This window comes from Schistocerca nitens, chromosome 3 (assembly GCF_023898315.1).
Source record: "Schistocerca nitens isolate TAMUIC-IGC-003100 chromosome 3, iqSchNite1.1, whole genome shotgun sequence".
Taxonomy (NCBI): Eukaryota; Metazoa; Arthropoda; class Insecta; order Orthoptera; family Acrididae; genus Schistocerca; species Schistocerca nitens.
The window spans coordinates 574,253,404-574,273,340 of NC_064616.1; the positions used below are offsets into that span (position 1 = coordinate 574,253,404).

General features: G+C 42.4%; 1 protein-coding gene across 1 annotated transcript in view; it reads right to left on the reverse strand.

The window, feature by feature from the left end:
* The window catches only part of LOC126249664 (elongation of very long chain fatty acids protein AAEL008004), a 283,854-nt gene that overhangs the window by 25,252 nt on the left and 238,665 nt on the right, over window positions 1–19,937 (reverse strand). The window contains exon 5 of the mRNA XM_049951344.1: window positions 13,740–13,796. Within this exon, the coding sequence (XP_049807301.1) occupies window positions 13,740–13,796 (57 nt within the window). The remainder of the gene's footprint in view (window positions 1–13,739; window positions 13,797–19,937) is intronic.

Below are 19,937 nucleotides of genomic sequence, written 5' to 3' on the forward strand. Positions count from 1 at the left end.
GCAAACTCAGAATATGCTCAACTAAATCTGTTGATGCAGTTATTGTTGATTTGTCTTCTCTGAAACCATGTTACCATTGTGATGGGTGTAGTATTTGAAATTTGTTTATAAAACTTACAATTCTATTCTTTATTAACATGTCATATATTTTACCAAAACCTGAGATCAATGCAATTGGTCTGTAGTTTCCAAATTCACCTCTATCCCCTTTATTAAAAACTGGCTTTACTTTGCTTGTTCTTAGTGTATCTGGAAATGTACAGTCCTCTACTGCAGCATTCAGTGCATGTGTTAAGGGTTTCATCATCCTTACCCTACATTCTTCTATGAGGTACATTGTAACCCCATATGAGCCTAATGGATGCTTGACCTTTAGTTTCTTTATTAGTGTTGAAACGTTTGTACCAGTTTCTGGGATGAAAGCACTGCTATGGTTTATATGTGGGATTTCTGGCATTGTACTTTCTTTGACTGTTTTATTTTACTTTTTTTCAGTTCATCTGTTACAGTTATATAATATCTATTAAAGGTTTTCGCTGTTTCTAGAGGATCTAGATAACTTTTGCCACCTTTCAGTGGCCAAATGTCCTATGTCAGTTTTGTTACTTTTCCTTTTTCTTCATTTATGAAGGACCATAATGCTTTTACATAATTCTCTACTTTATCTACAGCTGTCTTAATGAACAATGTCTTTGTTTCTCTGATGGATCTGCAATACTCTTTGCTTTTTATTCTCTATAAAGTATTATACACCTCAGTGTTTGTTTATTTCTTGCATGGAGTACATGTCTAGTCACCCAGTTTTTCGTTTTTGGTATTTGTTTACTAGCCTTTTGCTGACAAGATGTGTAAGATTATAACACCAATTAAATGATGATAAAAACTGATTCCATTTAGCATTTGCATCATTGTCTTCATACACTGCTTCCCATTGTTCTGTCATTACTATCTTTTTCAGCTGAATGAAGTTTTCTGTGTTTATCTACCTCTTTTGCTCCTGTATCTTCTGTTCACTTCTTCATGTTAATGTCTATCATGCTGGCAAAATGGTCTGCTAGTGTGGAGTTTATTACCTGGATATTTGTTATTATATGACCAATAGTAGTTTCAAGTTAGTTACTCTGATGAGCTTATCTATTTTTATTCTTAGGTTGGGAGTATGCAGTAAGTCCGTCAGTGTCTTAGAGTTTTCTGTATTTTGCCTGGTATGTTCACATCCCCATTAATTATTAAACTAGCATATTTTTTTAAGTTCTTGGATTGTGCCTTCTAGTTGTTCAAAGAATGCTTTTTATTTTACCATTTGGTGATTGGTACAGACCTAAAACACAGCATGACTTTCCTGTAATTTTTATTATCACTGCAATAGCTTTAAAGTTAATTTGTCTACTGTGTTTTGTGGTGATTTGTATGACTTTAGTCGATTTGTAGCTAGAGAAAATGGCAACCCCATCACCTTCCACAATGTTCTACAAAAACTAGTTACATCTGCATAATTTTTCATGTTGTGGATCTCAGTCACATTTTCTTTTAGCCCATATTCAGTATCTACTAGAACGTTTGGTTCATATTCCTGCAATATTACCTATAAGTCATCCGGTGTGTTGTTATGTACTGTACATTCTGGTGAAGTATTGTAGCCGTTGTTTTTAATTTTAATGAGGTTCAAAATGATTCAAATGGCTCTGAGCACTATGGGCCTTAACTTCTGAGGTCATCAGTCCCCTAGAAGTTAGAACTACTTAAACCTAACTAACCTAAGGAGATCACACACATCTATACCAGAGGCAGGATTCGAACTTGTGACTGTAGCGGTCGCGCGGTTCCAGACTGTAGCGCATAGAACCGCTCGGCCACCCCAGCCGGCCTTTTAATGAGGCCCCTTTTTGTGATGCAGTAAGCATTTCACTAGCTCCCCGTGCTTCAGTTAGACTGTATTGATTTTTTTTTCAGGTTGGGTACTACAACTGACTCATCTCTTTGTACAGAATTCAAATTTTTGGCAATATATTTACTCTGGCAACTGAGACGAGTATTTTTACTTACAGACTTTCTGACGTCTTCCTCTGCTTGCTCGATGCTATAAAAAATCCTCACTTAATGCAGCAGGACTCTTAGGTCTCAGGCACCTACCCTGACTGAATGCTTCTACTGCTGTTGCTGTTGCTGCAGATCTCCCAGGCCTCAGGCACCTCTGTTGTGTGGTTGCTGTTACTGATGCTACCAGCATTCTTTGTCTCAGTGGGTGCCCTTGTCTGGCTGCTACAGCTGATGATTCTTCTGTGTTCACTTTTGGCACCTGCGAGTAATCTGCTCGCTCGTGTGTATGGAGTTGCGGCCATTCGACTAAGTGTTGTAGTTCTCAGTTTCTTCCATTCTAGAGTCTTTACGGTAGTTTGATATAATGTCTAGGTATACTGAGACACAGAATGACCACTGTTTATTAAATGCGCAATTATTGACTTTTGAAAAATTTGCCGTTTCCATTTACGTGCATGCAACGTGTTGTATAATATTCTCTGTCCGTATCATCTATTGCAAGGAAGTCCCGGCCAATTTTTCTGTGTGTATTATTTGCTGTCTTTATTTCTTCATCTTGTAGGAATGACCACAACAACTACTTGATGTTTATGTAGACCACACAGTGTCTCATATATGAATGGCTTCATTTGAGTTCATTTCGGTAGGTGTCATTTGATCCTGCTATTAACAAAATGCACAGAGTTCCTGGATCATTAAAGGAGCAGCTTTTTACTACTTCGCCCATGGGAGCTCCTGGTTTTACATAACTCGTAGCTTTAACGTTTTGCTTATACATTCAAGTTTCGCCAAATTTTCTGCCATGGCTGTCTGCATATATTGTTCTCACAACTTTTTTGTAGGATATTTTTGCACTTCTTTTTGATTTCACGATGTTTTGGCCTACTTTCATCTTGCTATAATTTTCTTTATATGTTACTGGTCCACACTACTATCAGTTTGTAGAAGAACTTTTTTTTTGTCTGAATTTTCATTTATCTCTTTTTCTACTCGTCATGCACACTTTGTATTTGGAATCTGTCAATAGTCGGGATCTTTACAATGTGTCTTCTCTGCAGGCTTCAAGTTTACCAAGGCTCAATTTGGATGTTCTTGCCGTTTCCTTAGGTATGATGAGGGCGGATACTTTTAAACTTTCGACTTCTGCGTTTAGATTTCGGTTTTTCTTCACCATCGTGTCATATTTGTCTTATACGCTCTTTATCTCATTGAGTAGGCCTAACTATGGGAAAAGTTCATTTTTGTCTGACTTTAGGCTTAATTACTTTCCATAAAAATGTAGCCAGAACCATATTTCTTAGCTTGGACTAGCGTCAGCACAACTGTAATGGTGTACCACTTTGCATTTCATACATATCACACCTTTTGCGACTTATTTGCTGCAATAGCACTTGTCAAGATTATTATTCCTGTCCCTTTTTTGTTCGATCACAATACGATGTGGTTGCTGCACGCACAATCTCATGATTGTAATGTTTTGTTTCATTACATACAAAAAAATACACTTTCTAACACACCGATTTGTTGATATTATTTATCACTTCTTTTCACTAATTTAATTATATTCACCGGATTTTCACGTTAATATTTGTGGAACAAATCAAGTAGCCAAGTACAATGTTTCACCGTTTCAACATTCCTTTCTTCCGCTATATGTGATGCAGGGTACACTTAAGATCACATAAATACTGTATATTACACAATAGTGTAATCAGAGGTATTTAATTCAAGAATATTGTTTAAAAGTCTTTATTATGCAAATTTTTAACAGGGTCGGAACTGGAACTTTTTTACGGCTACTTACAAGTCGCCTTTCGTCTTCTAAAATATTAAGAATACTTCATAACCACCCCCCCCCCCCCCCCCCCCCCCCCAGTTTGACATCCACTCTATTGTATGGGCGCTTTTGGTACCTAGAATGATGGACCAAGGCATGCCATTACCCGATTTGCCACAAACTTCACTCAGTGGAAGAGGAGTAAAGCTAAGCGAGCACGTGTCTCTGCTTATCCATAGATACTCGACCATTTCTGGGAGGACGACAATCAAAGTTTTCAATGTATGTGTTAGTCGAGTGGCAGCAGTGACAACGAACGGACGTGCGGCAGCGCTCATCGTCCACCGCCACGACCGTCGTGTGTTGCAGTCTCGTGTGAGATTCATGATTTCGTGTTTGTCTTAACAACGTTCTGCAGGTAACATGTGGAACTTAAATAGAACAGGTTGCAGTCAGTCCATCAACGATCGGAACTCTCCGCGTCCTACTGCTTTAGATATTCACAAATGGGTGCGTGAGAAACTTAAGTTTGCTCACGAAGATAACATGAGGTTTCAATTGGATTTCATATTGGACTCTCTCTTTATAGGACGGAAAACTTCAGTGTTATGTGAAAAAATTGTAACTTCCACTGCTGGCAATCGAGAATTTAAACATTTTTATAGCTGATTAGTGACGTGGAACTTGTATATGCCGGCTGTGGGATCCGTAATGTGCTCATATTCAATATGCCGTTCGAATTTTCGAGTGACGATGTGCCACGATGGCTACATCCCTGTGGAACCGTTCTTAGCGTCACTGCATTGTGTTCATCTTAAGAATGAACCTGATGTAAACATTACACTATGTATTCTACGTTTGCTGGAACCTCACTGGATTTTGTTTTACGTGTAGCGTAAAGTTGTCTTGGGTATAGTTAAGTACAATAAGAAACAGACGTATCACGCTATGCTTTACGCGCACATCGGCTTAACGATGGTACGGGGCAACAGCTTTACCAGCTCATTACATTGGACAGCACTGGCCAGCCAAGAGGTCCTGCTAACCTGCAGTGATGTGAACAGTTGCAGTTAAGACATAAATAGAGACGAGGAGAGAAACAATATACCTGTAAATGTCATTTAATTTTCAAAGACAATCAAATAATGTACGACAAGACTCGGCCAATACGCTTCTTAGGAAACCAGACGGAAAACCTGACACGCTGTCGCTCTCAATTAACATAGTATTGTAATTAAAACAAGTGTGATGAAAATTCCTAACCAAGCACAGGGTAGTTTTTCTGAGTGAACTATGTGTGACATAAGAGCTTACTGCAGGGATTTCACCTTATAGTTAAATATTGGAGGCACTGGAGGTAATATGTACTGTTAGTCGTCTGGTAGTCTCAGAACTCCTATATCCGAATCCGAGGAATACATTTCAGTTCTGGAACTGTCATCTGCTACGTTCATAACGAGGCGATCAACAACTGAGTCAACGAAGTCACCCAAGCGCCACATTTTCTCCCCTTCTTTCGTGACATACTGTTTCGCATTTCGCCAGTGACGTGTGGCAAAGCCTAGTGCATTCGTTCCAGTACGCCTGCAGACTTAAGTATCTTGTTATTTCTCGCGATTTGTCACTTAACTTGGCTCCAGATCAATTCTGTTGCGCTCATATTGCAATGATACGGAAGGAACTGCAAAAATGCAGCATTTGTATGGTGTGCTCGATGCCGTGATAAGTATTGTTTTCCATGTATCTACGACGCATACCACTCTGGCTCATCTGCGACCATACCTACAGTATAAAACAATGTACATAGCCCAAATTAAAGAGTATTTGATTTTCGTTTTTATTCCAAAAATTTAATTGTGTAATGTTTCCTTAACTTAAGCAATCTCTATTAACAATCTTTTACAAAATATCGATAATTAAGAGTTTATATTTGCAGTGAAACCTGGAATTCTGCGTGCAGTGTGTTATGAGAAACAAGAAAACGTGCATTTTTCATAAAACGTGATGATTAAGTATGTGTTAATTAGCATATTTTTAATGAATTTCACATTATCATGTACGTATACGAACTGAACATAACAAAAGCCGGATACAGCGAAACTGGAACCAGTGACCTACTTATTACCCACTGCCAATCTCCAACGCTACCGATCTTTTTTTCTTATTTTGAAATCTCATTTTGTTCGTTGTTGGTCGTTGCATTTGTTCGAGACGGACGTCGTCTGACACCCGTTCAAGTTCATCGTTGATCCAGTTACTCTTTTAATATGGGGGGGAGGCAGCTTTCTGACCGAACACGCTGAGCCCATGCCGGCGTGTATCCGAAGTACTTTATATTTAGAAAAACCAGTTCTAGAAAAACTTCAAAGCCGATTGTCTGTCTGACCTTGTGGAAAACTTATTTCTCACCGTCTTTTAACAGTGTCCCGCACGCGTGTTCCACAACGAAACGGAGAGCACGTATTAACAGAGCGACAATCAGAGCACAACCAGCGTTTACAGAGACTGTGACCTTACACGATTTTTAAAATGAAAACTACATAGCTAATGTATGGTTAAGAAAAACTTTAATGGCTGTTACTACATTATAATATCTTAAAATTTCATTTACAGTGACAAAGTAACAAGATATCTAATACACAAGTTTGACCTATTTCCAGAGCGTAACGAAACCAGCGCTTGTGTGCTACGGCTGTTGACCAATAATCGCGGTTGTGTTTGTTTACATCGGTTTTATTCTTACGGTGAACGAAGTATAGTGAAAAGTTGTCGTCTGCTTACACTTGCCAAGTTGACAGCGGTGTTAGGAATGTTTGTTTTGACTACAATAAGCATGTACCGTTGTATCTGTCCGTTGGTGGCATGGGGACATTCATATCGTACAGTGAACAGCTCCCCAGGTCTTCTTTTTTCAGGTCGACTGAGCACTTGCAGTCAACTGCAGAGAGTGTAGGCCGGCGCAATATCCCGGCGAAGCGAGCCAGCCGCTGCCCCAACAGATAAACAGCCGGGTTGCCGCGCTCTCACACAATGTTTTGGCTGACACTGTCGGCACAACTGCTGACGCGAAACCCACTGCTGTCGTTCAGCAACCCGAGGCGTACTTCCCCTTACACTCGTGAATCGGAGGGAGCTATAGTGATAGAGCAGACGCCCTCACACGACGTGGAAGGCATGGTTGACACCCATGCCCTACTGCAGACACCCTCTATGCCAAAACGGTTACATTTGCCACTCATTCAGGCGTCGATATTCCCGCCGAAACAAGCAGTGTAATTCCGGCTGGAAGTAATGACGGTGCCGTCTTTACCTCTGCGATCTCTACTCAGTGGTCCGACGACGAAATAGAACCCAAACAGCGACGTAACAAGGGCAACAATAGCAAAGGGAAGGGATACATCTTACATCTGTCATCCGAAAAAAAGAAAAATCCTTGTCGAGTATCCCGGGGCGCAGAAGACAGCTGAACAACTAAAGCCTACTTCACTGAAAACGGTCGCATCCATTAAGGGTGTTGCACCCGCGTCCGAATATACAGCTGGTGCCACTGCTGGCGCTACAGCCATGGAAGAAGATCCACCCGCTATATCAGATGCGACAGCATTCCTTTCACTAACGTCCAGCGTCTTCTTAGTGGTCAAGGCATCTCATTTACCGTCAACGGAACACAGATAATAAAACTCTATGCCCCATTAGGCACGACCGGGAGTTACACGGCCCCCGCGTCGCATTTACCTCTGTGTCCCACTGTGCAGCAAGCAGGCTGGATAGGATACGTCTCTCCCACTGTGCAACCGCATGACACAGCGCCAGTCAGTTTTCTGACCACTGTGCCTATTTCTGTTTTGTCAGTCTTGAACGACAACTGGCCTCTTGTGGTTTCGGCTATTGGAAGCTGACTACTAGCCCCCTGCAGGACCTCGAGCTCAGAAATGAGATAAGACTCAACTCGGATCAAATTTTTCTATAAAGACACATCGATCCTACGCTCTGACATGGTGGATTCGCTAAGCAAGGCCTATGCTTCTGTCAATAGCGAAACAGTACGCTCGACGGAAACGATTATGGCAAGAATCGAGGATAGAGTTTTACTATCGATGTATCAGGGACCTTTACAAGGAACTAATATCATAGACGTAGCAAAACTCAAGTATTTTAAAGTTTAAATCACTGACATACGGCGAATGCAGTTTTCTGGTGTCTTTGTTCAGTCCCGGCCAAAAGATGTAGCGGCCGGAGACTGGGTTCCATATTTTGTGTATGCACGCCAACAGAACGCTAATTACTCAAATTGTGAATGACTCTGGCCAGCGAGTAGATACCCAGCGGGGGATTACGGACTGTGTCTACACATGTTATAGTACCCTATATGAAAGACAAAATGTCGGAGATCAGGCCTGTCACGTAGTGCTAAACGCCATCCAAGAACAGTTCCGATATGTGGATAGCGTTACACTGGAAGCCCCATTCACGATCGATCAAATTGAGGAAGCAGTCTTCCACGCTGCCAAGCAAAAGTCGCCAGGGTCTGATGGCCACGTAGCAGAATTCTACAAATGCTGTTGGGACTTGCTGAAAGAGCCTCTTCAAGCTGTTGCTAACGACATGTGGCGAGGCGTAACAGTACCTGACACTCTGAAAGAAGGGATAGTACAAGGGTTGCCCAAAAAGTAATGCGCCACATTTTTTTTCCCAGCCGAAAGCAATGCTACGAATGCCAAACGTTACGTATGTGTTATTTGACGTCTCCTGAGCGAGCGCGCCAAGTTTCAGTCACTTCCGACAGATAGCGTAGCTGCAGGACAGTTTCAAAATGGCGTTTGTAGGGATGCACGTTACAAACAACGTGCCGTCATGGAATTTCTCACTGCAGAGAAAGAAACTGTGGGGAATATTCGCAAAAGTTTGTGCCAAGTCTGTGGAGCATCTGCTTTCGATAGAAGTACAGTTAGTCGCTGCGCACGGAGGGTGAGGTCATCAGAAGGCGGTTCGGCTGAGCTCCACGATTTGCAGCGGTCGGGGGGACCATCCACGGCTGTCACACCTGACACACCTCACCTAGACCCCACGGACTTCCACTTGTTTGGGCCATTAAAGGATGCCATTCGTGGAAGACATTTTGAGGACGATGAGGTGGTGATTCACACAGTGAAGCACTGGCTCCGCCACAAGGACAAGGATTGGTACTGACAGGGCGTAAACGCCCTTGTTTTGCGTTGGAGGAAGGCCATAGAATGGGAGGAGATAACGTGGAAAATTGGGTGTGTAGATAAAACACCAGTCTTTCGTGTGTGTAATTCCCATTATGTTCAATAAAGAATTGTCGAAGAGAAACTGCGGTACATTACTTGCTGCACAACCCTCGTAGTTCTTCTCCCAAAATCTGGTCGGAGCGCGCATGTATGCAGCTTGCGGCCTGTCACGTTACTTAATGCAAATTTCAAAATCATTACACGCGCGACCAAGATTCGCATGGAATCACTCTGGGAGCAGACCTTAGACAGCTACTAACATTGTGCCATCCCCCGTAGAAGCATTCTTACTGCAGCATATGGACTACGGGACGTGATATGTTCCGCTGCAGCGGCTAGGACTAATGGAGCAGTTATAATTTTAGAATTTTCGAAAGCGTTTGATCCTGTGGGCCATGAGTTTTTAATTGAAACACTAAAGACGATGGGATATGGCGATCGTATTACAACAGTCCTGCGCAGTATGTTATTACATGCTTCCTCTCGGATTTTAATCCATGGTCACCTCACAAAATCTCTCCGCATTTGTCGATCTGTCCGCCAAGGATGCCCACTGTCGATGCTCTGTATGTCATAGGCACTGAACCCCTACTACATCTCATTGCAAACAGAATTATAGGACTAGTGGTTCAGAACACGCGAATCTGCTGCACAGCATACACAGACTTCGTATCTGTGGAGTCTTCCCATCGAGCTATGGCCCCCTGGAAGGCGTATTGAACATCTACATGAAGACGACCATATTTCCCCTCATTGTCGGCTTTGGCGAAATTCCTGAGCCGCGTGGTTTGAGGCGCCATGTAACGGACTGCGCGGCCCTTACCGCTGGAGGTTCGAGTCCTCCCTCGGGCATTGGTGTGTGTTTTGTTCTTAGCATAAGTTATACTAGTGGCCATTAAAATTGCTACACCACGAAGGTGACGTGCTACAGACGCGAAATTTAACCGACAGGAAGAAGATGCTGTGATATGCAAATGATTAGTTTTCAGAGCATTCACACAAGGTTGGCGCCGGTGGCGACACCTACAACGTGCTGGCACGAGGAAAGTTTCCAACCGATTTCTCATACATATACAGCAGTTGACCGGCGTTGCCTGACGAAACGTTGTTGTGATGCCTCGTGTAAGGAGCAGAAATGCGTACCACCACGTTTCCGATTTTGATAAAGGTCGGATTGTAGCATATCGCGATTGCGGTTTATCGTATCGCGACATTGCTGCTCGCGTTGGTCGAGATCCAATAACTGTTAGCAGAATATGGAATCGGTGGGTTCGGGAGGGTAATACGGAATGCCATGCTGGATCCCAACGGCCTCGTATCACTAGCAGTCGAGATGACAGGCATCTTATCCGCATGGCTGTAACGGATCGTGCAGCCACGTCTCGATCCCTGAGTCACCAGATGGGGACGTTAGCAAGACAACAACCATCTGCACGAAAAGTTCGACGACGTTTGCAGCAGCATAGACTATCAGCTCGGAGACCATGGCTGCTGTTAGCCTCGGCGCTGCATCACAGACAGGAGAGCCTGCGATGGTGTACTCAACGACGAACCTGGGTGCACGAATGGCCAAACGTCATTTTTTCAGATAAATCCAGGTTCTGTTTACAGCATCATAATTGTCGCATCCGTGTTTGGCGACATCGCGGTGAACGCACATTGGAAGCGTGTATTCCTCATCGCCATACTGGCGTATCACCCGGCGTGATGGTACGGGGTGCCATTGGTTACACGTCTCGGTCACCTCTTGTTCGCACTGACGACACTTTGAACAGTGGACGTTACATTTCAGATGTGTTACGACCCGTGGCTATACCGTCCATTCGATCTCTGCGAAACCCTACATTTCAGCAGGATAATGCACGACCTCATGTTGCAGGTCCTGTACGGGCCTTTGTGGATACAGAAAATGTTCGACTGCTGCCCTGGCCAGCACATTCTCCAGATCTCTCACCTATTGAAAACGTCTGGTCAATGGTGACCGAGTAACTGGCTCGTCACAATACGCCAGTCACTACTCTTGATGAACTGTGGTATCGTGTTAAAGCTGCATGGGCAACTGTACCTGTACACGCCATCCAAGCTCGGTTTGACTCAATGCCCAGGCCTATCAAGGCCGTTATTATGGTCAGAGGTGGTTGTTCTGGGTACTGATTAGTCAGGATCTATGCACCCAAATTGCGTGAAAATGTAATCACATGTCATTTCTAGTATAATATATTTGTGCAATGAATACCCGTTTATCATCTGCACTTCTTCTTGGTGTAGCAATTTTAATGGCCAGGAGTGTAGTTTAAGGAGTGTGTTAGTCTTGGTACCGATGACCACAGCAGTTTTTTCCCTTAGGAATTCACACACGTTTGAACATTTGAAATTCCTGTAGTAACATGGTCCGAGCAACAGGCCTCGCGTCGTTCTCTGGGCATGTACTAGGAGACCACACCTGGCTACATGATAACTAAGAACTGGGCGGACCTCATGAACCGCATCAAGGCCACACTGACTTCGCACTTAGATAGACACCCGAACCTCCTGCGAAAGACGCAAACAAATCATCTATCCCTCGCAAGCAAAATGTACTACATGGCCAAAGTACTTCCGGTCTCTGAATATTTGGCAGCGAGAATTCAGCCGGCATTCAGCTGGTTTTTACTGCTTGGCAAATCTATAACTTACAGTTCGTGGCACTCATCCTGCCTCACTCACGGGGCCGCCTTGGGTTCATCAGCGTCCGACACAAATGTGCCACGCTCCTGATCACCCGAATGGGAAAAGAAATGCAGCCTCAGGGCGCATGCGTCTTTGCAATGAGCCTAGCGCCATCGATACAACTACCGATGATTCCTCCGGAATACTAACATATTCAGAAAGATTTTCTTGAATTTAGTTATATGTGCGCCAGTATCCCAAACACCTCCCAGCTCCTTAACAAGACAATATACAGATCATGACAAAGACCGCACGTGTGAACCTCATTGAAGAAACGGATCCATTGGCGAGCTGGACCGTACTGTGTCGAAATATTCACCAGCCATTCCTGCCTGCATGGATTCGCTCACGGTGGTATCTGATTGTCAAACACAAAATCCCTACCACCGACAAACTGCACCGAATCCACCTCAGTGCAACAGACACCTGCCACAAATCCGGAAACATTGACCAGCTCGCGCATAAATTTGTTTGCTGAGCAGCACAGGACAAACGGAACTTTCTCAGCCAGCGACAAGCCGTTATGGAAACGACGAACGCACGCTATCTGAACGTTCGTGAACTGATGCGGACTGACCGCAAGCAATACCCAATTACTAAACAAAATGCGGCACTATGGATGACAGGACATAAAGCCCAGATGCTATGTTCTCCGAATATTTGTCCTATACTGAAGGAGAATATTGTTAGATTCCGCAAGATGGCAGCTATCGGAAAACATATGGCAACATGCTGCATACCATGATCAGGCGATTCCCACAAGTGCTCTTCATTACTCCAGTTAATAGGTAATCGACACAATGTGACAGCATACTCTAGAGAAGACTCCCTTCAACGCTGTAGCTATTTTATGTAAGTGATACAGGTGTACAGGTGTGTAAGTAGCAATAGAAATACGCGATTGACCTTTAATGATTTGGAAAATGAACCTACAGCAACAGAAGACCATCTTTTCTAATTAGAAGAAAAATTTCTTTTAATACAGATACAGTTACTTTTCTCCATAACGTCCAGAACAAAGGATTTTTTTCAGGTGAGAAGAAATACATTTTATTCAATCAAGATTAATAAGTGCTTAAATTTAGTTCGCCGTTTATCTTTATTGCTTAATGAAGTCGGAAGAGCGACGAAAAAAATTACCTAAGAAATGGAAAAACGCAAAAAAAAAAAAAATGGTGACAGTGGTTAGCGTCGTAGCATCTCACTTTTGCACTCTGTGTTCGAAACCCGATATTTTTTTATTTTATTTTTTTCATGTACCTAACCATGTCTACAGAAGACTGAATGTTTTTTTATCAAGCTACAGGATACAAGGGCGTTTTATTAATTGTAAAATTAGAACTTGGGTTGACTATAAGAGTCATCCATTTAGTTTATATTATATGTGTGTGCATGGTACTTTCAGGGTTACAATCATCTTAAAAGCTGAAATTCTTATATTTCATTCTTATATTTTATTCTTAAGGGAGATTCGGTGTATTCCCTTGGATGATATATATCTTGAAACATTCGAAACATAGAAATTTCGAACACCACGAGAATCGCGAAAAGGCAGATTTGCCACAGCGACATTTTGTTGAATGAATCTCATTCGAGAAATAAACGTCGTTAACACTGCTGAAGATTTCACGCAATAACAATAATTTTGCGACATATTTGCTAAAAGGCATACACAGTACATCGATAATTTTGACCCTTATGAGTTCTCTTCCATTGAGCGAAGTTTCTGGGAGATCGGGTTATGGCACTTGACGCGCTCTTCTCGTAGATCAGGTCATAATGTGCTCGAGTATGTCGGTTGTCGCAATACATTAAAATTTTTTCTGAATCATGCGATGTTTAAAACCTTAGAAGTAGCTGAGTATAATGTGAGTCAATGTTTTCTTCAGATCAAAACTCTTCATATGCACAAATCACTTTTACGTGAAGTAATTTGTGTGGTCTATGCGAGTGACACTTACTGTATCAAGGAGTTCTGTCAGTTTTGCCAGGAAATAAATGTAAACACCACGCGCAACCTGTAACAGAGAAAACAAGTACTTATTATATGCACAAAATATTCGTAATAATAGAGATGATAGTAACGAAGACTATCAACTTACACAGCAGATATGTTATAATTCTGTTGATTATGGGGATTCATTATTTGTGTGCATATGTCAATGCTATAGCTGCAGAAGGTGAACAGTACTGAAGATTTTGGACACACGTAAGTATAGAGCTCTTTAACAATATTTATTGACATTTCAAAAGTAAAATAAAAAGAAAAATATTCAGGTGCGGGGAGGGTAGGAAGGTAACCACGCTTCAGGCAAGTTTTTTATTAGGATAAAAATTTCATATTATAAAAATAAAATTTTTGAATGCAAACTCTCCTTTAAATTTTAAAACAAATCAGTTATGAGTAGTGATTTAAATGTGAATTCAATAATTTCCTTCTGTTCCACATACACACAGTAGAGTAACATGCAAGCTCTTAAGAAAGTTGTTCGTCTACTACTTGATTATCATGCACGTGAAAAAATTGCCCTAGAAGTATGAAGAGTTACGAAAAAAGGCTGCAGCATTGCAATTGCAGTGGGCAGTGTGGGATGAAGGCGCGAATTATGTGTCGAGTAGTGAATCAAGCAGGCAACCATGCCGCGGAGAGGCACTTGGGCTTCCTACAGCCAGTTGAGCGAGTATTAAAGGTGTCAAATTGTAGCCGTCCGAGTAGTGGGAAGGTCCTTCCGCAGAACTGCTGCACAATTAGGACGTGCTGCGTCAGTTGTGCAAAGATGCCGGTGTCAGAGGTCACGTGAACATTCTCACACCCATAGACGAGGTTCTGGACGTCCACGTAGCACAGACGCCCGCCAGGATTGTCGTGTTGTAAGATCTTGCTGAAAACCCATGGAAATTCTGGTCTTACGTAAAATCGGTAAGCGGGTCGAAGGCTCCCATCCAGTCACTCACTGATCAGTCTGGCCTGGCAACAGAAGACAGCAAAACGAAAGGTGAAATTTTAAATTTAGCATTTGAGAAATCTTTCACGTAGGAGGATCGTACAAACATACCGCCGTTTGAGTCTCGTACAGATTCCCGTATGGAGGACATAGTGATAGACATTCCTGGGGTTGTGAAGCAGCTGAATGGGTTGAAAATAAATAAATCGCCAGTTCCTGATGGGATTCCAATTCGGTTCTACAGAGAGGACTCTACTGCATTGGCTCCGTACTTAGCTTGCATTTATCGCGAATCTCTTGCCCAACGTAAAGTCCCGAGCGACTGGAGAAAAGCGCAGGTGACGCCTGTATATAAGAAGGGTAGAAGGACGGGTCCTCAAAATTACAGATCAATATCCTTAACATCGGTTTGTTGCAGGATTCTCGAACATTTTCTCAGTTCGAATATAATGAATTTCCTTGAGACAGAGGAGTTGCTGTCCATGCATCAGCACGGCTTTAGAAAGCATCGCTCCTGTGAAACGCCACTCGCCCTTTTTTCACATGATATCTTACGAACCATGGATGAAGGGTATCAGACGGATGCCATATTCCTTGACTTCCGGAAAGCGTTTGACTCGGTTCCCCACTGCAGACTCCTAACTAAGGTACAAGCATATGGGATTGGTTCCCAAATATGTGGGTGGCTCGAAGACTTCTTAAGTAACAGAAGCCAGTGTGTTGTCCTCGATGGTGAGTGTTCATCGGAGGTGAGGGTATCATCTGGAGTGCCCCAGGGAAGTGTGGTACGTCCGCTGTTGTTTTCTATCTACATAAATGATCTTTTGGATAGAGTGAATAGCAATGTGCGGCTGTTTGCTGATGATGCTGTGGTGTACGGGAAAGTGTCGTCGTTGAGTGACTGTAGGAGGATACAAGATGATTTGGACAGGATTTGTGATTGGTGTAAAGAATGGCAGCTAACTCTAAATGTAGATAAATGTAAATTAATGCAGATGAATAGGAAAAAGAAGCCCGTAATATTTGGGTATTCCATTTGTAGTGTAGCGCTTGACATAGCCACGTCGATTAAATATTTGGGCGTAACATTGCAGAGCGATATGAAGTGGGACAAGCATGTAATGGCAGTTGTGGGGAAGGCGGAAAGTCGTATTCGGTACATTGGTAGAATTTTGGGAAGATGTGGTTCATCTGTAAAGGAGACCGCTTATGAAACACTAACACGACCTATTCTTGAGTACTGCTCGAGCGTTTGGGAACCCTATCAAGTTGGATTGAGGTAGGACATAGAAGCAATTCAGAGGCGGGCTGCTAGATTTGTTACTGGTAGGTTTGATCATCACGCGAGTGTTACGGAAATGCTTCAGGAACTCGAGTGGGAGTCTCTGGAGGAAAGGAGGCGTTCTTTTCGGGAATCGCTACTGAGGAAATCTAGAGAACCAGCATTTGAGGCTGACTGCAGTACAATTTTACTGCCGCCAACTTATATTTCGCGGAAAGACCACAAAGATAAGATAAGAGAGATTAGGGCTCGTACAGAGGCACATAGGCAGTCATTTTCCCCTCGTTCTGTTTGGGAGTGGAACAGGGATAGAAGATGCTAGTTGTGGTACGAGGTACCCTCCACCACGCACCGTATGGTGGATTGCGGAGTATGTATGTAGATGTAGACGTTGTAAGGGGAGCCTGGCAGATCGTACAGCTACCACAGAACAGCTTAAAATACTTGTGAGCACAGATGTGTCAACGCGATCTGTTGCAAACCGCTCATTAGCAGTGGGACTGCGGACACGCACACCTCTAGCCCGTCTTCCACTCACGTGACAGATTCGATGCGCACAGCTCGACTGGCTCCGTCAGAGGATTTCTTGGGCTATGGAATGGCGCGCCGTAGTCTTCGACGATAAAAGCAGATTCTGCCTGCAAGCAAATGGTGGTCGTTTGTGCATATGACGTCGATCTCTCGAGCGCTGTCTTGTTGAGTGCATTCATCCAAGACACACTGGCCCCTCTGCAGGCCTTATGGTCTGGGCTGCGATAAACTACAACTCTCGTTCACTTTTGGTGTTTCTTGAGGGACGCTAACCTGCGCTCGTGACGTTCAGAAGGTTGTTAGAGCCGTTGTTTTGCAGTTATTGCAAGACGATAGGTGATGTGTTGTTCCAACACGATAGTATTCACCCACACACTGCCCGTCAAACTCAGCGTGCTCTGCAAGATGGGCAGTAATTTACCTGACCAGCATTATATCCTCACTTGTCTCGAATCGAGCACGTGTGGGATATAATGGGACAAGAAGTGGCTCGTTAGCCAACAGCTCTTACGTAACTACGTGAATAGGTCGAACAGGCGTGGCAAAACGTATCCCAGGACAGTATTAGCCATCTGTATGATCGTCTGGATATCAGTGTCTGCACGTTCATTACCGCCTGTGGGGCTACACAACATCCTAATATGGGTGTTTCAGCATGGGTTGATACCTCATACCACAGAACCGATTGTGCTATTAATCTATAAATGGAATCATTTCATCTCCTCCATATGTAATTTTACAAAAATAAATTTTTAATGAATTGGAAACCTCTAAAACGGTGTACTAATTTTTTTCCGCGGTGTACATCATATAACAAGGAAACATCGTTATCAAAAATTTCTTGACTGACTTACTTCAAATTTTTACTTGATACTGTAACAACAGTTCAGGTGGACATAGGCAACATATTTCTTAAGTATACATGAGTTCTCAGATGGCAACCCAGTTCTAAGCAAAGAAGGGAAGGCAGAAAGGTGGAAGGATTATATAGAGGGTTTATACAAGGGCGATGTACTTGAGGACAATATTATGGAAATGGAAGAGGATGTAGATGAAGATGAAATGGGAGATAAGATACTGCGTGAAGAGTTTGACAGAGCACTGAAAGACCTGAGTCGAAACAAGGCCCCGGGAGTAGACAACATTCCATTAAAACTACTGATGGCCTTGGGAGAGCCAGTCATGACAAAACTCTACCATCTGGTGAGCAAGATGTATGAGACAGGCGAAATACCCACAGACTTCAAGAAGAATATAATAATTCCAATCCCAAAGAAAGCAGGTGTTGACAGATGTGAAAATTACCGAACTATCAGTTTAATAAGTCACAGTTGCAGAATACTAACGCGAATTCTTTACAGACGAATGGAAAAACTGGTAGAAGCCGACCTCGGGGAAGATCAGTTTGGATTCCGTAGAAATGTTGGAACACGTGAGGCAATACTAACCTTACGACTTATCTTAGAAGAAAGATTAAGAAAAGGCAAACCTACGTTTCTAGCATTTGTAGACTTAGAGAAAGCTTTTGACAACGTTAACTGGAATACTCTCTTTCAAATTCTGAAGGTGGCAGGGGTAAAATACAGGGAGCGAAAGGCTATTTACAATTTGTACAGAAACCAGATGGCAGTTATAAGAGTGTAGGGGCATGAAAGGGAAGCAGTGGTTGGGAAAGGAGTGAGACAGGGTTGTAGCCTCTCCCCGATGTTATTCAATCTGTATATTGGGCAAGCAGTAAAGGAAACAAAAGAAAAATTCGGAGTAGGTATTAAAATTCATGGAGAAGAAGTAAAAACTTTGAGGTTCGCCGATGACATTGTAATTCTGTCAGAGACAGCAAAGTACTTGGAAGAGCAGTTGAACGGAATGGACAGTGTCTTGAAAGGAGGATATAAGATGAACATCAACAAAAGCAAAACGAGGATAATGGAATGTAGTCAAATTATATCGGGTGATGCTGAGGGGATTAGATTAGGAAATGAGACACTTAAAGTAGTAAAGGAGTTTTGCTATTTAGGGAGTAAAATAACTGATGATGGTCGAAGTAGAGAGGATATAAAATGTAGACTGGCAATGGCAAGGAAATCGTTTCTGAAGAAGAGAAATTTGTTAACATCGAGTATAGATTTAAGTGTCAGGAAGTCGTTTCTGAAAGTATTTGTATGGAGTGTAGCCATGTATGGAAGTGAAACATGGACGATAACCTGTTTGGACAAGAAGAGAATAGAAGTTTTCGAAATGTGGTGCTACAGAAGAATGCTGAAGATTAGATGGGTAGATCACGTAACTAATGAGGAGGTATTGAATAGGATTGGGGAGAAGAGAAGTTTGTGGCACAACTTGACTAGAAGAAGGGATCGGTTGGTAGGACATGTTTTGAGGCATCAAGGGATCACAAATTTAGCATTGGAGGGCACCGTGGAGGGTAAAAATCGTAGAGGGAGACCAAGAGATCAATACACTAAGCAGATTCAGAAGGATGTAGGTTGCACTAGGTACTGGGAGATGAAGAAGCTTGCACAGGATAGAGTAGCATGGAGAGCTGCATCAAACCAGTCTCAGGACTGAAGACCACAACAGCAACAACATGAGTTATCAATTTGTATATAAAATCTATTCTGCTATGTAAACACAAGTACTTTTTTTAACGTTGTTACCAAAAATCTCGAAAATTTCTTGACCGATTTGCTTCAAATAACTACACGATGCTCTAATAAACGTCCAGGTGAAAGTCAGCTATATATATTTTTAATATACATGGTATATAAAGACAGATATAATGTATCAAGTTGTTGTTGTAAGAAAAATCTCGAAATGTTCTTGACCTATTTACCTGAAATTTTTACACGGTACTCTAATAAATATTCAGAAGGACATAGGCTAAATATTATTTTAAACGACAATGTACAGGTTTTCTGTTAAAACAGACTGCAAGAAAGAAAATGCTTTGCTGTGCTGTGGGAACGTGGAGATTTCGTTTTCTTTCTTTCAGTCATTTTTAATTACAAATGCAGCGCATTTAAACCATTAAATAATTTGTTTCGCCCATGTATATTCTTTTTCCTCGTATACAATTTTAAACACAGCTATGTACTGTTTCGTTTTCTTCGTCTCAGTCGGCTTTCATAGAAAACAGGTAAGTTGTTGCATTTATGGCTTATCGTTTTACGATTAGAATACTACCACTAACACTAGCGTCAGCAGCACCAAATTACTTGGGGTGAAGGGGGGGGGGGGGGGGCACTCAATAGATAAGGTATTGGTCACAAGGGGATCCAAACGAGAGATCTCTTTGAAAAAAGCGGAAAAAAATTAGGACCTGAAACCACTTTCTGGAGCTTCCTGAATGCCTCAGACAATATATTTCGATGACAATTAAAACTCCTAAAGCATGCCAATTG